The 22,084-nt window shown below is 39.4% G+C and overlaps 1 protein-coding gene across 4 annotated transcripts in view; it reads right to left on the bottom strand.

The window, feature by feature from the left end:
• The window catches only part of emid1 (EMI domain containing 1), a 54,170-nt gene that overhangs the window by 26,371 nt on the left and 5,715 nt on the right, over nucleotides 1–22,084 (bottom strand). For all 4 annotated transcript variants that reach the window (XM_041999898.1, XM_041999900.1, XM_041999899.1 and 1 more), the window contains exons 2-3: nucleotides 21,416–21,529; nucleotides 20,383–20,486 (exon numbers count right to left, since the gene is read on the bottom strand). In XM_041999898.1, coding sequence (XP_041855832.1) covers nucleotides 20,383–20,486; nucleotides 21,416–21,529 — 218 coding nt within the window. The remainder of the gene's footprint in view (nucleotides 1–20,382; nucleotides 20,487–21,415; nucleotides 21,530–22,084) is intronic.

Genomic DNA, 22,084 nt, shown 5'->3' on the forward strand with positions numbered 1-22,084 from the left:
AACATGACAACACCCTTGAGGCACACTGAAAATAAACAGACTTTATCCACAAATATACCCAACTAATAATGAGGAATTACTGTGTCTGTGCATGTGTAGTATTCAGATGCTGGACTAACACCGGAGTAGACATGCAGTGCGTGCAAAGATTGAACTAATTACTGAATGCTGGAAGTCCAAAAGCTAATCTGTGTATAGTCAAAGCTATCTGCAGCATCTTGATCCTGATGACAAACACTAACACACAGCATGTTTTGGTAACTCCCTGGGAAATAAACAAAATGACCTTCAGGGGATTGCAGTGCCATACAGATAAGCATAATCACAGCCTGGCAAACAAAAAAAAGTTGATTGTGTGTTTTTTATCTTGATGTTGTATCCCTACTCTTTGTTCAATCAGAACAAACGAAGGATTATAACTCATGAAAGCCCTTTTGGGCACCACATGGACCTTCTCTCACAGGTGTCTTTTTGCATCTGCATGTTCTGTCTCAGCTGTGTCTGGAGAAAGACCAAAGCCCTTCACATCCAAGTATCACAACTTACAGTAATGACAACCCCTCAGATCTGGGCAGTGTTAACTCCAACATGAGATTCTGTCCCATGTCTGCTTTCTCTTGACAGATGGAAACAAAAAAAGATCCCTCATGCACACAGGGGTGCTATGGTTTGTTTGTCTTTTGCACCAATGGAGATAAGTAAGCATGCTCTATGTGCTCTACAAAGGGAAGATAAGGGAAAGAGGGCCTTCCAGGACTGAGCTGTGCAGATGACAAAACACAGACAAGAAACAGTTGATTTGTTTTTTCTACAACTCCAAGAAAAGACAAAAGTGAATATGTCCATTGCCTATTTATTAGAAGAATGGAGACAAAAATATCTATAAACGAAAGAAACACCTCTAACATATAATGCAAAAACATTTGATAAAATAAGCACAGATAAGCAGTTTCTGTATGTGAAATGTTCATATTCAGCAATTTAGGAAATTAAAAAGATAAAGTGTTTTTTTCTACTTTTTAAAATTCTACTGCCTTTAAACCTTAATGTCAACAGAATGTTTAAGATTATATAAGCCATCTGTAAATTATCTGCAGTCTGCTTTCACTGATTTATTTTTTTCAACATCTGTGCCATTCATAATCAAAAGACTACTATCTCAAACTCTAACATAAGCACAGCAGCAATGCATAATGCAATAATTAAGTTTTGAATAGAGAAATGAGTAGAAACATTAAAAACCACTGATTTACTTAAGGGTATTTTAAGCCTCAAAGACAGATTTATTTACTGTAGAATGAGTTATGCAAGAACTGAAGAACAGATGTAGGGATTTGGATTTGTTCTCATTTTTTGGCTAAGACACACAAGTGGGGACCACTGGATGAATCAGGCCAGGAAAACTCTCAGTCTTCCTGCATTAGTGTTAGTTCATGTCCAACTCTTTCTTTGTAGCTTCAGTTTGCCAAGTCAGAGTTGCTGCCAGGTGATGGATTGCTGCAACACCCATTCGCAGATGCTCTCAGTGTAAACTTGATGCTGTGGACATTTTACACTCCCACCACAGTTTGCAAATGAACCACAGTTCATTGAATATGCCACAAATCACTGAGAAAGCCAACAAACAAAATGAAAAAGGAATAAAGATAAGAGTGGATATAAAACAGGGGGAGGAAAATGGGATGCATCTATTCAGTGTTTTCAACCCCCCCCCCCCCCCCCTCCACACACACACACACACACACACCACTCATGCTCTACTCTTCTTCCATCTTACCAGAATGAGGGTCTTATCTCTGAAAAGCACTTCAACACAACATACCCACAGACAGAGCTGACTGTGTAAAGACTTCCACATGGGGATGAAAGCCGACACATAGAGGGGAGGCTGCCATGCAGAAGACTGGAGGCAGATTATCAGAGAAAAAGCAGATCAAAATCCAGCAGAACCATCACTGCCTATATGGCAGTGTAAGAAACAACAGGCCAAACAAGAGGCAAACAATGACCAGCCATCAATCATGTCTTATCCTGTCAGCTAATAAAACATATTGTGTGATCACAGTTTCAGGTCAACAAGGGTCGGTCGCCCCTGCTGGGCTCCAGCAGGGGCTGACGTGGTGGATGCAGCTCTTATCTCAGCACTGCATTACAAAGAAACACAAGCTCCCCCTCAGACTCCTCCCTGCTGGTATTCACAAATTTTTTTGTTAACAGCCATCCTGTGCTCCCTCCTCACTCCCACACCACGAGAAACTGCTGATAGAATACAAAAGAAAACTTCAGTACAAACTGCAAAGTAAACTTTAAATAACTGGGGCACCAAAAAAACAGCCATCTTTTTCATGACCGGCTGTTCGAAAAAACAAGAAACTCATATTCACATCCAAAGGTTTTTTTCTGCTTTGAGATTATGATTAATCTGTACTCATATTGCTCATTTTGATTGTTTAGCTAGCTGACTACAGCTTTTAGTCCTGTGCAACACAAGCCATTCAAAACAACAACAGATGAAATAAATGAATGATGAAAAGTTAAAATGGTGACATCAATAGATCTGACTGAATGGAGGGGATAATGCAGTGTTGTCTGGGCTGTGATTGCAGAAACTAGAAGCACGCAGACCTCCACCAGGCCATTGTAATTGTTTTTTATTATGCCAGTGATTGTGGGTATTATTTTAGATTTAGAAGCTCTAATGACAAAATTATCCCTATCTCCCCATAGTAAAGAATCCTGGATCTAGGCGTTGATCTGGATCACCCCCAAAATCTAACCACTTTATTCAATTTCTGAGATTTCCTGAAAATGAATCAAAATTCATCCATACCTTTTTGAGTTATGTTGCTAACAGACAGACAGACAAACCAATGCTACTGTTACATGACCTTGGCTCAGGTACTAACCCATGCATGTGTTTGGACTTGGAGATACCCCACAAATTCACAGAGAGCACAGAAAGTCCATAAAGAAGATCCATCTGAGATAAATTATTACAGCAATGCTGAACCCACCACACTACTTTGTGGGTCCTATCTTCCTTAGTAGTAGTTATTTGATGTGATTTGTTGAAATGTGCAATGACAGACAATGACAGACACATACTTTATCTAACATTTCAGCCATTCCACCAAATGAAGGCCATTTCCACTCCCATGAAACTATGTAAATTCAATACAAAATGACTAAAATGTTTCTTATTAAGCCAAGTGTCCTGCATTTTTATCTGATTGCTTATTAAAGATATACAACGGAAAGGGTTAAGGAAAACTACCTAGAAAACTAAACAAAATAGCATCCACTTTCTGTCTCATACACTTTACCAAGAAATATACTTAATAAAATCCGTAAGACTCTTTTTCTTTTTTTGCATTGTTGCATGTCTCCATATTTCATTGCTTTAATTATTATTTTCATAGAGAATCTATAATATTTTAGTTAAAGTAACACTAACTTTTGGCAGATTTTGCAGCCTTTCATACATTTGTTGTATCTCTTCTTCTGTCCTTTTCTCTCTTTCCTATCCTTTCCTTTCTTTGCTGAATCAGTTATGGTGCACATTCAAATGGCCAGTGGGATGACACCCAGCTGCTGGTATGTGACACAGTCCTTAAAGAAAAATGCAACTGTTCCGTGATGCTCTGTGCCAGAAAAAAAAAATTGATTCTTTAAAAAAAATATTTTTGTAATTTTTCTGGGTTTTTTGCTCAGTTATGTGAACCCATCTGAAAAATTTGGGAGATTCTGCAAGTCCCATGTTAAACAGGAAGTTGCATCAGCTAGATCTTCTGAAGGTCAACGGAAGACCAAACGTGACTTGTAACTTATATTTTGGATCTCTTTGATATATGGTACAAATGGCTTTCAATCTTTTAGAAAAATACAATTTGCATGTCTATCCAGGGATTTTTTTTGTCACACACATAAATTATTTCAACAAGAAACTAACCATTTCTTTAAAAAACAAACTTGGTTGAAGGGAAAACAAAGGAATTTGTTGACATGCTTTTTAAATGTTCCATAAGTTTTAGTAACAGGAATGAGAAAAATGCAACAATCTTTGGCTTAGAAATCTACATACAGCTGCCTGAGATTGACCAGTGCACATTTTTAATAGCAGCATTTATGTTTTACTTGATTTAATTTAGAAAAAAAGATGAGAAACTAAGTTTAAATAGGAACGATACAACAAACTTATGGCATCTCTTTGGTGAAATGATAAATTTTTTCCCCTATTTTTAAGTGCCAGCCCTTTTCCCAGGTGACTTGCTAACATGCCAAGAAATACCTGTAAATATAAACACCAACAGTTTCAGATATTCAATCTATACAAAACAGAAAAAAGCAGCATATAAAAAAAAAAATTACAGCATCAAATATGAGTAGAGATGTCAGACTAAAGAATGTTTGAGTGCTAAGAGAGTGGCTAACCATGTCTGGCAAACATGTTGGTATTTTAGTTACATACTGCCATAATCAGTACAGTTTTAATCACCATGTAAAGAAAGTTGTACTTTTTAGAGATTATATAATATTTGCTCCAGCATATGTCACATAAAGTCAACTGGTCATATTTAGACACTGCTGCATGTGGTGAAGATAAGGTTTTATTATTAAGAATCACAAGAGATAAGTCACACGACTGTTAGAAACTAACAGTGTAATGGGTCTTTTGTGGCTTTTCATGCATAAATTGTGTACAGGAAAGACCCCCCATGGTCAGTAGCGGGCAATTTATCAGACCTGTCCCAGTCCCAGCAGCCATGGCGAAGTGCTGAGCCCCAAACTCCAGAGATTAACACTCCTCCTTTGGAGGCAGCAGAACACTCTGACACACACACTAAGATAAAACATCTGGCCTGTCTCGGCTAAATATGTCTCCCATGTGAGCTCGTGTGCAGAGTCTGTCTATTTTCCTTGAGTGAATATCTGTGTGAGTGTGTATTCTTATTGTTTTGATATCTAGCAGTGTGAGTCGGACCTTGGCTAAGAACAGCCTGATCTCTCCTTCCATTTAATAAAAACTGGATGGATGCGTCCACCGGTTCGCTGTAATCCAGACAATGTCCGAAATATATCAAGCTGTGAAACCAGAAGTGGAATCCCTGAACAGGATTACTCGCAATAGTAGAACACAGACCAGAAAAACTTTCACATAACTTCAAGATGCAATTGTTAACCAAACCAATGGAAGCTTTTATAAGTTCCTCATCCTCTTACTCACCCTCGGTCTCTGCTTTTAAAAGATTTATTAACACATCTACAAACAATACATGAGGGCTAATTTTGCTGACTTTGTACTGTATCTGTTTAATTTGCAGAGTATTAAACTACTAATGAAACCTATAAAATCACAAGTAACAATTTAGGGCGAAGTCACCTTTAAAATTCATTGTACGCCCATTTACATAAAACTATAAATAAAATCGTGAAAGCTACAGAATTATCCATGACATCAGGACTCCACACAAGTAGAACATGAAAGTAATTTTAACTGTTTTATTACTTAAAGTAGGTCACCCACCCTTTTTCTCCCACAAGGGTGGGACTGTCAGAGACATCATAATTCACAAATGAAATGCAGCCCCTGAACCTCAAAGCTGATCCTTTTTTTGCAAACATTTGTGATAATTCTTCTTTCTGTGCACTGGCTAGGTAATAAAAGACATCAGAAGCTGTCAGAGCTTTGATGCAACTGGTGGCTGCACAGACAGGGTGAAGTAATTTTTCCTACAGAACTAGCAAGGTGTGCAAAGAGTTTTCAGGCACGCCAGGAGCATCAAAACTCCAGTGGCAATAGCATCTATCAAGGGCTGGGAGATATTGGGAAGCAAATGAGTGGTCAGTTCTTGAATTTTATTTGGTGGAAGCACCAAAAATATAAGAAAACATAGGGATTTGAGTAATTTGACAAGAGCAAAATTATCCTAATGAGATATTTTGGTCATCTTCAAAGCACAAGCTATTGTCAGGTGCATTAAATATAGTTTAGATTAGGGACCTCAGGTCCACTGTCCTGCTGGCTGTGGACGCTTCCCTGCTCCAACACACCTTAGTCAAAAGAAATGGATCCATCGGCTTGTTGTGAGGTTTAGGACAATGACCTATTAATCTGAGTCAGGTGTGTTAAAGCAGGGAACCATCTAAAACCTGCAGGACCATAGCCCTGGAGGGCCAGAGTTTGAGATCCCTGCTATAGACAATGGCAACAACAAGTTTCCCATGAAACAACAATACAATAGAAACACTATTGTGGCATAAATATCTGCAACCATTAAGGCTGACAATGATGAAAAAAATGTCAAAACAGGCATTGCAGCTTGCTACACAAGACTGCTGAAAGCTGCTTACCACTAAAACATCATGTCATTTTGAGAAAGCACTAGCAGGATGCATGATGGGAAGCAAGAGAGTTGGCAGAGGTGATGTGATGCATTCGGCTCTGGTATTATTATAAAGTTTAGTGTTTATTTAAATAAACCACCTGCCATTTTGCAACTTACAGTACTTGCTGCTTGATGCCACACAATGTCAGTTTTTGTTATTTGAAAATAATGACTGGATAAATGCTAAACACCGTGGCATCTGTCAACACCATGGCTGAATCACAATTCAAATAAACATACGTGGACATAAAAGTAAAGTTAGCTTCATCCATGTATTTTTGTCAACAAATAAACAAATTTTTAGGTGCAGACATTCCCACAAGGTCAGCTAAGCTCAATAGTAAACACAAATTAAAATTTTACAACAGTGTCAAGCCCACAAATTAAGTTTTTGGGCTTCATTTAGATCCAATAAGCAAACAACTACATAAACAAATAATTTAGAATTATACCCAAATAAACTATGTCAATACATACAGAGTTCACCTCAGCATCTCGTCCCTTTCAACCTCTAGATTTCATTGATCCAGCTCTCTCTTAGCTTTTTTTTTTTTGAAAAATAAGTAATATTACTGTCTACAAACAATGCAAGATTTGGTTTTTTGTTCAAGAGACCGTTTGACAGGGCTTGAAATGGCCATTATGTGACTCATACATGAAGATAATTAGCTAACAGTCACCCATCAACCCTTTCTTTTTCTTATTCAAGGTTACTCAAAAGAATAAACTGTGGGCTTAACAACCTCCCTGAAAGAGGCAGTGATGTTTAGGTTTTGTGATTAGTGATGCAGAGTGCCTGGGGATTTCATTTTGGCATATGGAAGAAGTTTGTAGCCTTTGGTATGATGCTGCATATTCCTTAGCCAAAAAGCACCTAAGCCAGGCAGCGATTTTTAGCGCTTTTAATCAACAATGGCTCACAACTTTTTCAAACTAGATCAATCAAACTGCTGATGATAGCCATCCACATTCCACCCGTCTGTTGCACAGTCTCTTACTCTGATCCTTCAGGCACTGTCAAAGAGGAGGGCGGCTGCTTGGTGTTGAAGAGACTGCCTTGATCTTTACCAAGAACTTCCTGAAAAGCTCCAACAAACTCAGCTGCACTTTTAGAACAAAAAGTAAACGGGGAGTAGCTCAGGCTATAGTTTCCGCAGTGTCAGGTGCAGCAACAGGAAAGGAATTCCAGCTTGGAAGAAAGAGCTGCTCTGACAGATGAATGATCCTGAGCTGTGTTTGTAATTCATCTCCCAGCATGCCCTCTCACGGACCTGGGAGTGTGTGAGGCTTTCATCATAATAATGCCTCAGCACTGACTCTGTAAGTTTGATGTATCTCTGATCGGTATCAGTGCTGGTCACAGATTTCAGCCTAACAGTGAAGAACAAAAAAAACATAAGTCCACACCATACAATGTACAATTCCCTATAGATGTCAGTCACCCTTTAAACATTGTGTCACTTGCAAAGGACTCTTTTTTCCTTTAGTCATTCTGTCGATTTACTAATATACTGGAGCTAAAAGAGGCACATTGTGCTCTCGGTGTCAAGCTTTGGGTGACTCAGAAATTTAAGACAGACCCTAAATACTCACATCAAGAAATTTTCTATCATAGTCTGATTACAGTTCTTCCACTTCAAGAACAATACTTGCTATTATTCTGCAGGAAAGCTCAAACCCTGCACCCCTCAATCCTCTGCCCTTTCACCCCTTTGGCGTCCCCATGGCTATCCACTCACACCCAGGGGGTAACAGTGTACTGACTGTGAGAGGGTCAGTCTGAGCAAACAAAGACCCACAAATCTAATTTTACCTACATTAAAATGCATGGCCTAAAATGAACACTGTGGTTATGGCTCATACAGAGAGTATGAATGATGCTCATCATCGTTATTATTTCAATCTGTCTTTTTAGCAGTAACATGAACAAGCATTTCCATTCCAGAAAAACCCTCATTTCCCCTCTCTTCATGTTTTTTACAATGTTTTTTCTTCATCTGGCTTAAAACAACAATGGCATCCCATCTCTTTGTAAGCTTCTGACAACAAGAGAGGAAGAAAAACATCCTGCATTCCACCTTTTCTACCTGGCAGCACTTTGGGAAACCTGTCCCAGCTTTGCTTTGCCACTTCTTCACCAGTGAAGTTGTTCTTATTTTACATACTCATCTCTTTCTCCATCTAAGAGCGAGAGAAATAGATTATCTCCCCCTGTCTGAGTGAGATCAGACAGAAGAGAAGAGGTGAGAGCTGAGCTTAGGCTTTCAGGACAAACTGTAACTCTCCACTTCGATGGGGTCGAGGACCCATCTGGCTGCAGATTTAGTAACTCTGCTTCAATAGAGCTTTGTTTACTTGAGTAGCTAGGTTTACACAGGCAAAGTGGAGGGTTCATATAAAACGCATTAACTGAGAATAATCCTTCTGGTCTTTTATAAATAGGATGTAATGATGGGGGATGTCCAAAGAGGCTAATCATTCTGAAAAAAAAACTGAGAGGCTAATTTGTGTCCAGGCAGTGGTTCAGTACCAGATCCTCTGAGCTGTACAACCATGAATCCAGACGTATCAGTATCACACGGTTTCAGACTGAAAGTCAGCAAAAATAAAAGGTCCTCATATAGGAGCCATGACAGGCGACTTTTGTTCCATCTAAAACAATTCAAACATAAAAGAAATGTTATAGCCGTTTGAACAAGAACTATCTGAATTTTCACACTGTTTTACTTTTGTATCAGTTATCTGTGCTTCGTCTGCATAACATAATTCATGTTCCCATGTGAGAAAATGTAGTGAGAAAGTAAATAGCTGTCTGAAGCAACTGAATCAACTATTTTAATTTTGGGTTTTTATATGAAAAATGAGGACCATACTGAGGCTTTATGGGAGATTTTAGCTTTAAAATAACGCATCAGAAGCTCAGACCTGTTCAGAGCAGAAAGCTGCTTGTAAGATGACTAGAATGACAAATCAAAACCTCAGTATGACTGCAGCAGACACCAGGAGGATTTAACAAACTCTGGAGTTGTGGTGCATTACTTTACTGTGTAGCAAAAAAACACAAATATGAGCATAATTGGAGGAGCCATCACAAGAAAACTTCTCTTGAAATCTCAGAACAAATTTCAACATCAGAAATTTGCAAATTAGAATTTGAAAAAAGGCCTCATTAAGTGCTGTGGACTAGCGAAACAATGAGCAAAGGATGCCCAAACTTTTACAAGCCCCCTTTATCAAAGACCTCTCAAGTGAAGGAAGCCTTCTTGTGCTCTCTAACAGGTTCACAGCAAAGCCAACCTTCTGCTTGACTAAAGTACAGCATGAACTGATAATGTATGACCTGACCGCTGTTGCTATTAATAAGCAGCCCAGTGTTGAATCATACTGTCTATCAAATTATAATCTATAATAACACTGGCAGTGTTACGACTGTTATTGTTGTACATTTGGTTAGCGTAATTTGATGAGTGTTGTCTGGCTGTCGGCCAAGGTGTCTCTACAAAGCTGAGCAGACATGTTTTCATGGGATCACACACTGTCCTCAGCAGGTCAGATGGAGCCCTTTAGAAAAAAAAGTAAATAAGAATATTCAGACTAGCCAAATGAAATAACAGAGCCATGATAGCATGAGTGACTTAGTAAGTTGATCTGATTTTTTTTTTCTTTCAGTTTGTATGACCGAAGTCATCTGAGGTGTGAAAATGTATGTTTGATTTTAGTGTGTGTGTGTGTCATGTGTGTGTGTGCGTGTGTTCAAACTTGATGCACGTGTGCTTGAGGGAAACAGGTGTTTTCTGTACTTTAAATTTTTCTTGTGTGAAAACATGAGTGGCCTTAGCTGAGAACTCAGCATGAATGATTGGGAGAACCATAAACAACTGAGTAAGCAGGAACACACAGACACCCTATCTGGACTGTACTTACAATTCTGAATGAGGTGGAGGAAGGGGAATCATTATTCTCAACTCTGGTCGTGGCGAGGGTCCAATGAAAACAGCAGTGCTGTTAAAGCCCCCCTGGATGAGTCCCAGAGGTAGGTGGAGCGGACAGAATGCGGGCCTGGGTTTAGAGGTTCAGAGGTATGTCCTGTTGTTAATGAGATCACCCCATTGGGCCTCTCTGGCTCTGAGCCCTCACATTGCCTCATTAGCCACACCACAACTGCTACCACCTTAAAAACTGGACCTGGACCACATTGCCAGAGCAATTGTACATCACTGTTTCCTCCTGAAGTGATCTCAACAAGATATGCGTCTCCAGGTGAACACAAAGGAAGTGCCAAACCATGCTGAGATTTTCTGTCGAGTACATAACAATAAACAAGCCTCATTGTGTTTGCAGACCTGTATAAATATATATGCATCATTTGGGCACCATTGGTTGGGTGTATTTTTTGTCTCTTCAAAATTGACTCGGAAAAAGAGAAATTATTACATTAATTTGTAGGTGTGTAGATATCTAAATGAGACTCCACACACATACAAACATGGACAAAATTGTTGGCACCTGTCTGTTAATTAAAAAAAAACTCACTAAAATAGCATAAAACTAAAAAAGGTTTCAAAAATAAAAACTTAATAATAATTTAAAAAAACTGTTAAAATCTTACTAATGAAACAGGTCTAGACAAAAATGATGGGACCCTTAACTTAATATTTTCTTGCACAACCTTTTTAGGCAATCACTGCAATAAAAGCATTTCTGTAACTCTCGGTGAGACTTCTGCACCTGTCAACAGGTATTTTGGCCCACTCCTTGTGAGCAAACTGCTTCAGTTGTCTCAGGTTTGAAGGGTGCCTTCTCCAGACGGCACGTTTCAGCTTCTTCTGCAGATGCTGAATAGGATTTAGATCAGGGTTCACACAAGCTCACTTTAAAAAAGTCCAATGTTTTGCTCTTAGCCATTTTTGAGTGTTTTTAGTTGTGTTTTTTGGGTCATTATCCTGTTAGAAGACCCATAACCTGCAACTGAGACCAAGCTTTGTGACACTGGGTAACTAATTTTGCTCCAGAATGCCTTGATAATCTTGAAATTTCCTTTTATCTGCACAGATTTAAGACACCCTGTGCCAAATGCAGCAAAGCAGCCCCATAACATAACTGAGCCTCCTCCATGTTTCACAGTAGAGCTTTTGCTTAAGTTTTGCATCTCTGAGCATAGAGCTGATATGCCTTGCCAAAAGGTTCCAGTTTATTCTCATCTGTTTAAAGGAAATTCTCTCAGAAGCTTTGTGGCTTCTCAATATGCATTGTGGTGCATACTGACACACAATGTCAGTATTTGTTGAAAGCAAATCCACCACTGTCGATTTGCTTTCCTTCTCCCATGAAGTCAACTTTGGCTCAAACAGCAACGGATGTGTGATCTGACACCGATGTACCTTGAACATGGAGTTGTGATTCACACCATGTCACCAAACAGCACAGTGACTACTTATCACTCTTTAAATAGACAGACTGATTACAAGTTTGAAGGCCCCTGTGGTGCCAATTAGCAGACACACCTTAGTTAAACATGTCCCTCTGGTTTTTTTTTATCTTTTCTAGGGGCGCCATTTTTTTTAACAGGTCTGTTTCATTAGCTTGTTTTTTACAACAACAATTCAAAAGCAATTTTACGATTTTCATTGCTTCATTGTCAGTAAATTTTTATTTATTATTACTTTTGTCAGTTTGACGTTATTTCAGTGACCATTGTGGGTTTTTCTTTCATTAACAGAGGGGTGCCAACAATTTTGCCCATGTCTGTAAACTCAGACAATGTAAGACAGCAAGGGTCCTCCAAGATGTTGTTTTTTAGTGATGCATATCTTATGGTATGTGGTCTATTAGTATAGAATATAAATCACTTAGCATTTATCCTTATTTTATGTGTATCTGAAACTCATACTCATTCCTAATTCACCACATTGGGATGTTTGGTCTAACCATCACTGTTTTAAGCACCAGACAACCCTTTATCTTCATCCTTTACTGTGTAGGACAGCTCAGTGCACCTAAGTAAAATAGTTCCTCAACACCAGAAACAGACGGTGTAGCTGAATGATCTCTGCTGATAACATGGCTGTCACATGACCTGTCACTGAGGGCAATCAGAAAGTCAAAGAAAAGCTTGTTGCAAAGGAGGGAAATGCTGGAAGCCATCTAGCAAACTAGCTTTGCAGCTTTAACCATAAGATACAACAACCAAAGAACAAACTAGGGTTAAAAAAGCCTAACAACAGTCGCACAAAGGACTTTATTTTTATAAATCAGGGTTCGATTCCTCAATTGACCTTGTCAATGTTTAACGCATGTTAAAAATTAGACTATGATAAGGTATCAATGGTATTCAAATATGCAGGAAAGGAGCCATTGACTAAATAATAAAACAGTGTAAAAAGTTTATGTTGTTCTTCTGCTCCTTGTCTCCTTTGTATTAGATGTTTTTTTTCTCTGAATGGAGATTGATCTAGATACACATGTGATCAACACACTAAACCTATTGGGTTACAGGCTGCACACAGTCAGCCGCAAAGGGACCTGGTTTACTGGTGCAGATTATGAAATTCACATCACACAGGCCTCCTGCATGAGCAGACATTGAAACGTGAATTGGCTTTAAGACTGCACTATTGTTCTTTTAAATGGCATGTTTTTATACACAAAACCTTTTCATTGTGCTCTGCAAGATTAAAACATGAAGAAAAACACATTTTTAGTTATTAAAACAAATTAGATCAAGATTGGAGCTCAAGATGTGAGTTCAAGGAAGATAATGAAATTGGGGGTGAAGTTAAAAAATTTTTTTAACTAATTTTGACATATTCCTCAGTTTGGGGTTAGCCTCAGTCTGGATCATAATATAAATCACAATAACTCTTTGTACAAGTATTTGACTTCCAGTGCATACCGCATGTGTCGACATGTGACCACCTGAGTCTCTGATTTGAGTCCTGGCCAGCTGGACCTTTACTGTATGCCACTCCAATGCTCACTTTAGTTTGTTTCCCATTCACTACTCATATCTAAACTAAGACAATGGAATGTCCCAAAATAACCAGTTTGAAACTTTAGCAGCCGGATACAGGTTAAGCTTTATTTATACAATTACCTTTCCTTGCAAGTCACATGAGGCCATTTTTCTATGGCTAAGATATTTGGCGCCTCTAGGAAAATCCAGCTCTTCTGTCAGGTTGGAGCTCTAAAAGCTAACCAGGCATTTCTCCAATCAGACCGACTGCTGGTACAATTCATCCAAAGCTTCTTCCTGTCTTCAGTCCAGGATCACAACCATCAGCATCACTCCTCTCCTCCCAGCTTAAAACAGAGTCAGGCACATGAGCATATGAGAATATATGCAACAAACAGCTCAAAAGTCAGACAGGGCCAATAACCCTAGAATTGTACAGGTTTGCCCAGAGTGCTGTATATAGCGACTGGAAAGCTCAGTCCAAACTCTGAAAGGCTGGATGGCAAGAGGCCATAAATGATGTCACCACAAGAAGATAGCTGTGATGTGGTGGTCTGTTTGTGCTTTAGTATATGTTGGAGTGGATTAGGTTTTCAGTTTTGGTTAATAAAATCCCCACCCACTGTGCCACAACACTGGATCTTCTCTTATGTGGTGTTGTATATGTTTATGAACTTATAACAGTAACCAATGAGCAGCTGGATCACCATGACTACTGGTTGGTGGATAAAACCACAGAGTGATGTGGTATAGGTCATTCTTCTGTTTTCATGTGGGATACATAACTGCATTTACAGGAACTCATGCAACTGAATGGTGTAAGAGTGTGAAAGAATGAATTTATGTGAAACTAAAGCTCAAACATTCAGTTGTATGATATAACATAAATTGTGAAAAATTGATAATTGAGTCATTGTCCAGATTTTCATAGTCCTGCTTTTCAAATGTGAAGATTTGTCTTTGTTCTTATATGAACTTTAATTTAAAACTTTTAGGTTGAACTGAGTGTTCGGTTACACTCAAAGGCACCTTACTTTTAAAATTCCTTTTTGACAACATTTTTGTATAATCAGATCACTAAAATGAGTTAGATCAAGATCTAAATTTTCTTTAAAAGCAAGTTTCACCAGCAAGATGGTTCCACGTACAGGTTGGCATGTTCTTCCCCTGCATGTGTGGGTTCTCTCCGAGTAGTCAAGCTTTTTCCATGGTCCAAAAACATGCTTGTTAGGTTAAGTAGTGTTTTTAAGGTTTCCTTAAGAGTACACTTAAGTGTGAGCAGTCGTCTCGCTGTGTTGGCCCTGTGATGGACTGGTGACCTGTTAAGGATGTACCCTGTCTCTCAACTTGGATAGGCTCCAGTCCCTCTGACCCAGTATGCTGAATGGAATAAGCAGGTATAGATAATGGCTGGATAAATGGGAGATATTTTATTTTTCTTATTAAACTATAATCTGGTTCAAGTTATGTAAAAAATCCTGACAATTCTGTCAAAATATCTGTCAATTGGTCATTCTAATACTCTATTGGGGAAGGGAAAAAAGTCCAGTTATAAATGATTGTTTGACCATTAAACTGGGCATCGGGGCATCCTTATGGCACTTTATATTGAAGAAAGTAGATTAAAGTAAAAAATTATTCATTTTGGTGGCAGGACTAATGACATATCAGTCTATATACTGTAATTTGAAACATCCAGGGTTTTAAGAGATTACAAACTTGCAGAGGGCTGCCGGCTGCAGCTGGGTCCACTGAACTGTAGGGAACCAGCGAGAACCCGAGCCTGCCTGCTACATCAATGCTGCTATTGTGTCAGCACTGATGTCAAAACGTCAAATATGTTTCATTACCTAAGAACAGTGGTGCTGTGTTATGCGGTACCAACATCATGCCACTCCTAACCTGCAAGTTGAGAGATGGTGATATCTTGACAGGCAGGGAGCAGACGGGTTAATGCAGCTTTAATAACATCAGTTGCTGAGTGAATTAAAGATGAGATAATGGAGGTTGAGCCCACACCTTTGCTTGTGGATTTTAAAAGGTTGAATTTTTTTTTTTTTTTTTTTTTTTTTTTTTTTTTTTAGTTTCCATTTTTTTATATCATTCAGCAAAATAACAGCTTTGTCTCTGGGTCACTTAGTCCACCAGAAAGAGAGTGTTTTCCCTTTCCTGTTCATCCCTGTCAGGCTGTAAAGTGCCTGCCTGCTTTTGTGTCACTTAGTCGGAGCACCAGTCCACTTAAACAACAGGACGAGGGGAAATACCTCAGCTTTATTGGGGACAGAAGAATACTCGAGCTGCCATGACCTGCATGTTTGTGTATTTGTGGGGTGTGTGCGTGTCTATTTTCATCCTTTAAAGTTTTTTGCACTGCTGACTCTGCCCGCTTTATTTCTCTCTGACTGCAGGAAAAGCAGTTTTCAATGTATTCCAGAGGGAAAGTCTTGGGAAATAATAAATAAATCAGCAAGCTGAAGAGACATTTCCAGTCCAGGAGCCAGATGCATAAAACTTAACTCAGACTCAAGGCTAAGTGTACATGAAATTTTAAAGAAGGTCCAGAGAAAGTACCTTGCATCTGCATTTTTTGAAGTTAGATTTCAGAATATATGTAGCCCAACAATGAAAGAGATTAAATCAGGTGCAGACAAAATTAATAGGATAGTTAATGTAATTTATTATGCCTTTTAATCATCTTGGATGTATAAGAAATTACCCTACCATTGTGTAATTTTCCTTGGCTCCTGGATTTACAAAAAAATGAAGACAATATCTACAAGTCTTATCATCTCACAGCCTGCAATCATTTTGCTTTACAGTGAAAACTGTATGTGGTTTACATGGAACATTTCAATCCATGCTATAGAAATAGTATCATAATTATTGGTCTGTATTACAATTTAAATACCAATCTGTACTATGAAACATAATTTTGGTAATTTTACAAACCGCTGCAAATACTAGAACTTTTTTATAAAACACATGATGGTGCAGAAAGAAAGGACAGGAGAAGAGAAAAAGAGAATTCCTCCTCTATTTGCTTTAGTTATATTTAGGGTTTGGCTGGTTGATGTTTTCAGTGCTGTTGTTTGGTAATTAATGATCATCATGACAATTCCCCAGAGCCGAGAAGCAAGGGCTAAAAGGGCTGGACGCTCCCATGTCTAACCTCATCTGGGTCTCACAGCCAGTTTGCCTTAACTTCAGCTGCTTCCAATTTGGGCTCGGTGCTTATGAGTTGGGTATTTCCATAACTATGAATATCAGCTGCCATGGCCTTTTCTGGTTTCAACCTGCCATGAATGCAACTGATGCACGGTCATAGACTTTGTGTTCTCAGTACAGAAATAATATTGGGTGTGGGTGTAAGTGCAGCAAAATCTGACATCAAATCAGTTTTCTTTTTTTTAATGAATGAATTGGAGCAAGAGAATAACATTAAGTACACAACACCTGCAAATGCAAACAGGAATGTGACTGAAAAAAAGAGGAGGGTTAAATGAAAAGGTGGCTAAGTTTCTGTTGCAATTTTGACAGCATATCTCTGTGTGGTCTGACAGGAGTGGGAGTGGAGGTCACCTTGCCTTGCTCAGCCCCCTCTTTTTTGACCTCAGGGTGTAGTCCCTCCACTCACAGCTACTAAAGGCTGCTGCCATTAAAGAAACTAATCACACTGAACAGCTGCATCCTTCACTGTATAAATCCTCAATGCCTCGCTCTCCCACCCACACATTGACTCTGGCAGACAAATACTGTAAACCAGCGTCCACACACTCCCACTCTTTCCTTACTAATAGCAAGCTGCAGCCGCCTGATGTTTAAATCACGAGGTTTAGTGTGTAGGCCTGAGATAAGCCGCGTTGAGCTGTGAAAACACAGATTACATTTCTGCGGCTTATTACAGACAGCGTGCTTCTGCCTCCCAGCCATACCGTAATTGTGGCCCAAAAACCACAGCCTCTACTTGGCTGTGAGATACGCCCCCACCACCACCACCACCACCATGCCCGTGGCAGAGCTTTGACAGCCGTGCTAATTCAAGTTTGCATTCACCTATATGTTTTCTGCATGGTAGCCTCCTCTTGCGATAAGCTGCAACCATATTTCTTTTAAGCTTCTTCCTCAATGAATCAAATCAAGAACCACGTCAGCAGCTGTCTCGTAGTGTCACCTTCACGCTTTTAAGAATCTGTCATAATTAGCAAATAGGAAAGAAAAAGTAAAAAAATATTTAAGAAAATGTACAGCTAACCTGACTGCTGAATGTGCAGTCACCTTCACTGCTGTACTGTACGTCAGTTAACCTCTATGAGTCTTCAAGAGCCAGCTAAAATAAAATAATGTTGCTTTTAAGGGATAAATTTGATATTCTCATCACAAAATTGCCTCTAAATGAGGTACAATTTTGATATTTGTGTCTGATGTAGCATAAGTTAAGATATCCCAACTGAAAACGACCACTTACTTAGTTGGAATACCAAAGCCAACCAGGCATACATTAAATCCCTGTTTCTGGCAGGCTATGAAAGAGCCTCCATCTGCAAATACTTAGCCCTTTTTTTTCCTCTGGCTCAATCAGTGATAAAGACCATTGTATTCCTGGTCCAAAAGTAAGACAATATCTCCCAAACCTCATAGAAAACAATTAGGTCCTGTAATTACACAACTGGCCTGGAATTCAAGCCAAGTCCAGAGGTTGGAGTGAAGAAGAAAGAGCTGGTGAGTAAATGTGAAAGGTCCCTGTCTCATGCAGCGTTGTCTTATTCTTGCACTCTGACTGAGTATGTTTGTTTATCAGTATGGGTGTGATGTAATGTTTTGCTTTTGAAACTCTTGCTCTCAGTTTGCATATGTCTAGAGGACAACATGGGGGGATCTTTGGCCATTATGATCTGTGCACCATAGCTCTGGCTTTTGAGGCAAATAATCCAAAGTTTAAACTTGGATATGTTTTCTTTACTGCTCAGTTACATATGTTGACCGACAGGCAGAGAGGAGAGAACAAAGGTTCACAAGAGAAAACAAAGGTTCTCATTTAGATCTAAAATATATCAGTGACTATACTTGCAAATTATAACACACTTCCTTACTTCTTTTAAACCTTAAAACATCTCCAGAGACTCGCTGCTTTGGACGTTGTTGAGATCTGCTGTAAATCAGGCTGGCTTTGGGATCCAGACATGGCCGGAGGCTTTTGGGGTGGCTGGGTGAAAGTGTGGTAGAGCTAAGAGTGTGAGTACATGAGCAGATCATACAAGATTTCCACAGTCTGTGAGAAACAGACAAAGAGAGGAAAAGTAATGATGGGAGCAAAGGTATTTTATGAAAGCTTGAACTCCACAAGACTTCTTTAGAGATGTACACATCCTGGGAAATACTTGTTTTTAATGTCTCACCTAGTTTTTGTTCTTTTACACGGTACATTTGATTAGTAAGCAACTAAGTAGTTATACATCTATTTGCTTGTTAACAGAACTAATACTTGTGTGTCTCGGAACCACACACAAGTATTAAGAACCTGTTTTTCACACCGCATGTGAAATGAATGAATGCAATGAACTGTGAGTGCAGATTTAATTTCACTTAGCAACACTGTGGTAACAGATTTTCGCATGATCTGGACTCCAGTTTTTCCTGTATGGCAGCATAGTTTTATTTCTTCTTAAAGTGCAGAGTGAGGCAGACAGTGGTGGGGATATCAGGTTCTGAGCTGGCAAGAGGTTCTGCTCACATGGTAGAAGCAGAACAAAGCGCCGGTGGCCCTGGATGGCATCCATGGTGCTGAGGAGTAAAGGCCTGTGAACGGAGCCTGTCACTTCCACTCAGATGTGCCTATGATCTGAGCCACCCGGAACGACGTTCAGATAAGTGGCTAATCCCAGCATCCCCGCTGGTTTGACAGCCCCCTGCTGCCATGACAACTGGAGGGGAATCTCCTTCGGCAACAACTTAATTGGATAATTTCCTCCCAGATTCACTTTATGTTTCATTCCTTTTGTTAAGTAAAGTCTGTAATTTCTGTCAGTGTGTTTAGGTTTGTATTTTTTTCTTTTACTTTGAGAGCGTGGTAAGTCTTAAACGGGGGTAATATTCTGACAGTTTGACCGTTTCAGCAGGAAAACTGGAGATATTTATCTAATCTAAATCACTCTGCAGCAGACCACAGGCCAGTGGTGACTGCTGAGAGTTGTTCTTAGCTCACCTGGCAGTGGGAGCATAAAAAAGTTATATAGCCTGTTTTCAGCACCACAAAAAAGTGACCACTTTTACCACTGTAAACATTTATTGTCCTTTGTGTTACACAGCTTGACAATTTATGTTACACCCATTCAAGCCCTGGGTCACGACATAAACAGACACTCCACCCCTCTCCACAGACTGCAGAAACCTGCAGATTAGTGCCAGAGGAAGTCATTATACACTCTCTGTCTGTGTGTGTGTGTGTGTGTGTGTGTGTGTGTGTGTGTGTGTGTGTGTGTGTGTGGTGGGCAGCTACTGAAGTAAAAAAATGAAAACAGAAGTGCATGTTACTTTAAGAGGAGAAAGACTTTGTTCCAGTTGGATCACAGAAAAGAGCAAACCTTTACGTGGTACATTTACTTTTGGAATAATGACATTAAAAGTGATTAATAAAGTGGGGGTATCTGACTCACCCAGCAGAGGCCGAGGGATCTTGTTTCTTAACTTCATTTAGAGGACAGAAGCTGCCTTATGTAAGCCTAATGGAAATCACTCCTGTTTTAAAGTATGACTCGCGCAAGCACATTGGAAAGCATGCACTGTATTCAGGTTATGAGGAAGCAATGCAAAATGCAGGAATGATGATAAGCAAGTGAGTTTGAAGGCATTAAGAATACTGAACAGAAAGTCGGGCAGCAGAGGAAAGGCTGTAGTTAAAGGCAAAAAGCGCAGTCATTGATTTCTCTAACATTTCCAAACGTGGGATGGTGGTGCCATCCCAAACTCTGACTGTTTTTCATTGCTTCCAATTGTTGTTCAGTTCGTATGTGCACATGTCTGAAAACTTCTTCTGTCTTGACTTACCTTCCTCACAGGCGGTGCCACTGAATCCTGGACAGCATTTCCACTCTAGAGAAGTAACAGTGCGGTATACCATTTTGTACGAAGGTCTGACCACTGTCTTGTAGCTGAAAAATACACACAAAATCTGAAGCCATCACATGGACAAAAATGATAGCAGTAAATTCATTACAAAATCTAATATCAGAATGGATATTTTATCACTGCCAAAATCCTAAATGCAGCTACATTCAGCTTGAATGTTGATTGTTTGAACATTTTCTTGAAAGGAGTCAAAAAGAAGCCATTTCATAATGAATAAGATGGTGCGCTGCATGCAAGAACTGCACTGGACAATGAGTGTTTCAATCAGCGGTTGGTCGTCTCTCTGTTGGCCCTGTAATGGACTGGCAACCTGTCCAAGGTGCACCCTGGCTGTCACCTGATAGCAGCTGGGACAGGCTCCTTAACCCATTGATTGACCCTGAATTAGAGTGTATAGAAAATAGACAGTTTGTTTCACTCCACCACAAAAGAGATCTTTGACCTCTTTATTACACCAAAACTGACTAAGGATAAAGACCCAACTTTAGTACCCATACAATCAGAAGCAGTCCACACCATAGATTGTTCAACATATTTATGAGATTGCCAACAAGAGGCAGCAAGTCTCTACAACATGCAGACGTGCTTTTGCAGAGCCCCAACGCACAGTAGGTAACAGATGTTACAGGGCAGCTGATTAAATATTTTTTTTCAGTCAGGTACTATCATCAGAACTTCTCCCAAACTTTAAATTACAAATGAGAAGGTGAAATTAGTGTTGCTGCTTTTTGTTTGTTTTTTGTTGCACTTGCCCACATTCATATGTGGCTATAGGACAAAGGTGTAGAAACGAATAGTGATGCTAAAGAAATATCTCACATGTTAAAAAAAAACAATATAAATGCACAATACAAAAAAACAATGATTGAAAAAGGAAGTTTCCACAGTGGATCGGTATTTTAAGGTTCTTATCTTTAAAGATGAGTGTTATAAAAGTCCCTTCGCCTCTCACCTGCCTCCTGAGCATCCCTGTGGCCAGCGGCATGTCTGGTAAACCCGCTGGAGGATTGTCCCGTTCTGCACCTGGCAGGTCACTGTCTTAGTGACTGTATGAGGACACCAGTTCCTGAAGAGAGAAACAGACAAATGAAAGGAAGTAATACAGTGTAAAACACATCAAATGCAAACACATCATATCATAGAATGCTCACAAAAGCTAATTAGCCATACAGCTACATTTAGCATGCTGTGGTCTTCCCTCGTCCACCCTTTTGTTTTTAGACTTCTTTACAATGTTTGCAATGTTTAATCAGCCGCAAGATTCACGGGGGTGTATTTACACTGAGATCTGTGTTCTTATCAATACACATCCGTTTTTACATTAGCTCTCAGAGGAGGTGAGGTCATTCAGAAGGGAATAAAGAGGACAACAAGGTCTTAAACAAACATGAAGGTTTCTCATTGCAGGTTACCACTGGGTCACAAGTTCACTCCCTTCCCCGAGGGGCTTCATAAGATATTGTCAAGACTCACTGAGGCTGTTAAACAAGACAAAAAGCTTACATGAAGACCAGAGATATAGATCTAATAATGAGGTGTGATCATAGAGCAGCTATTTTTAAAGCCTCCAGAGGCAAAGTGTGATATTTGACCAATATCTCATTAGGATATTAGAAAAGAT

Source organism: Melanotaenia boesemani, chromosome 11 (genome assembly GCF_017639745.1).
Source record: "Melanotaenia boesemani isolate fMelBoe1 chromosome 11, fMelBoe1.pri, whole genome shotgun sequence".
NCBI classification, from domain to species: domain Eukaryota; kingdom Metazoa; phylum Chordata; class Actinopteri; order Atheriniformes; family Melanotaeniidae; genus Melanotaenia; species Melanotaenia boesemani.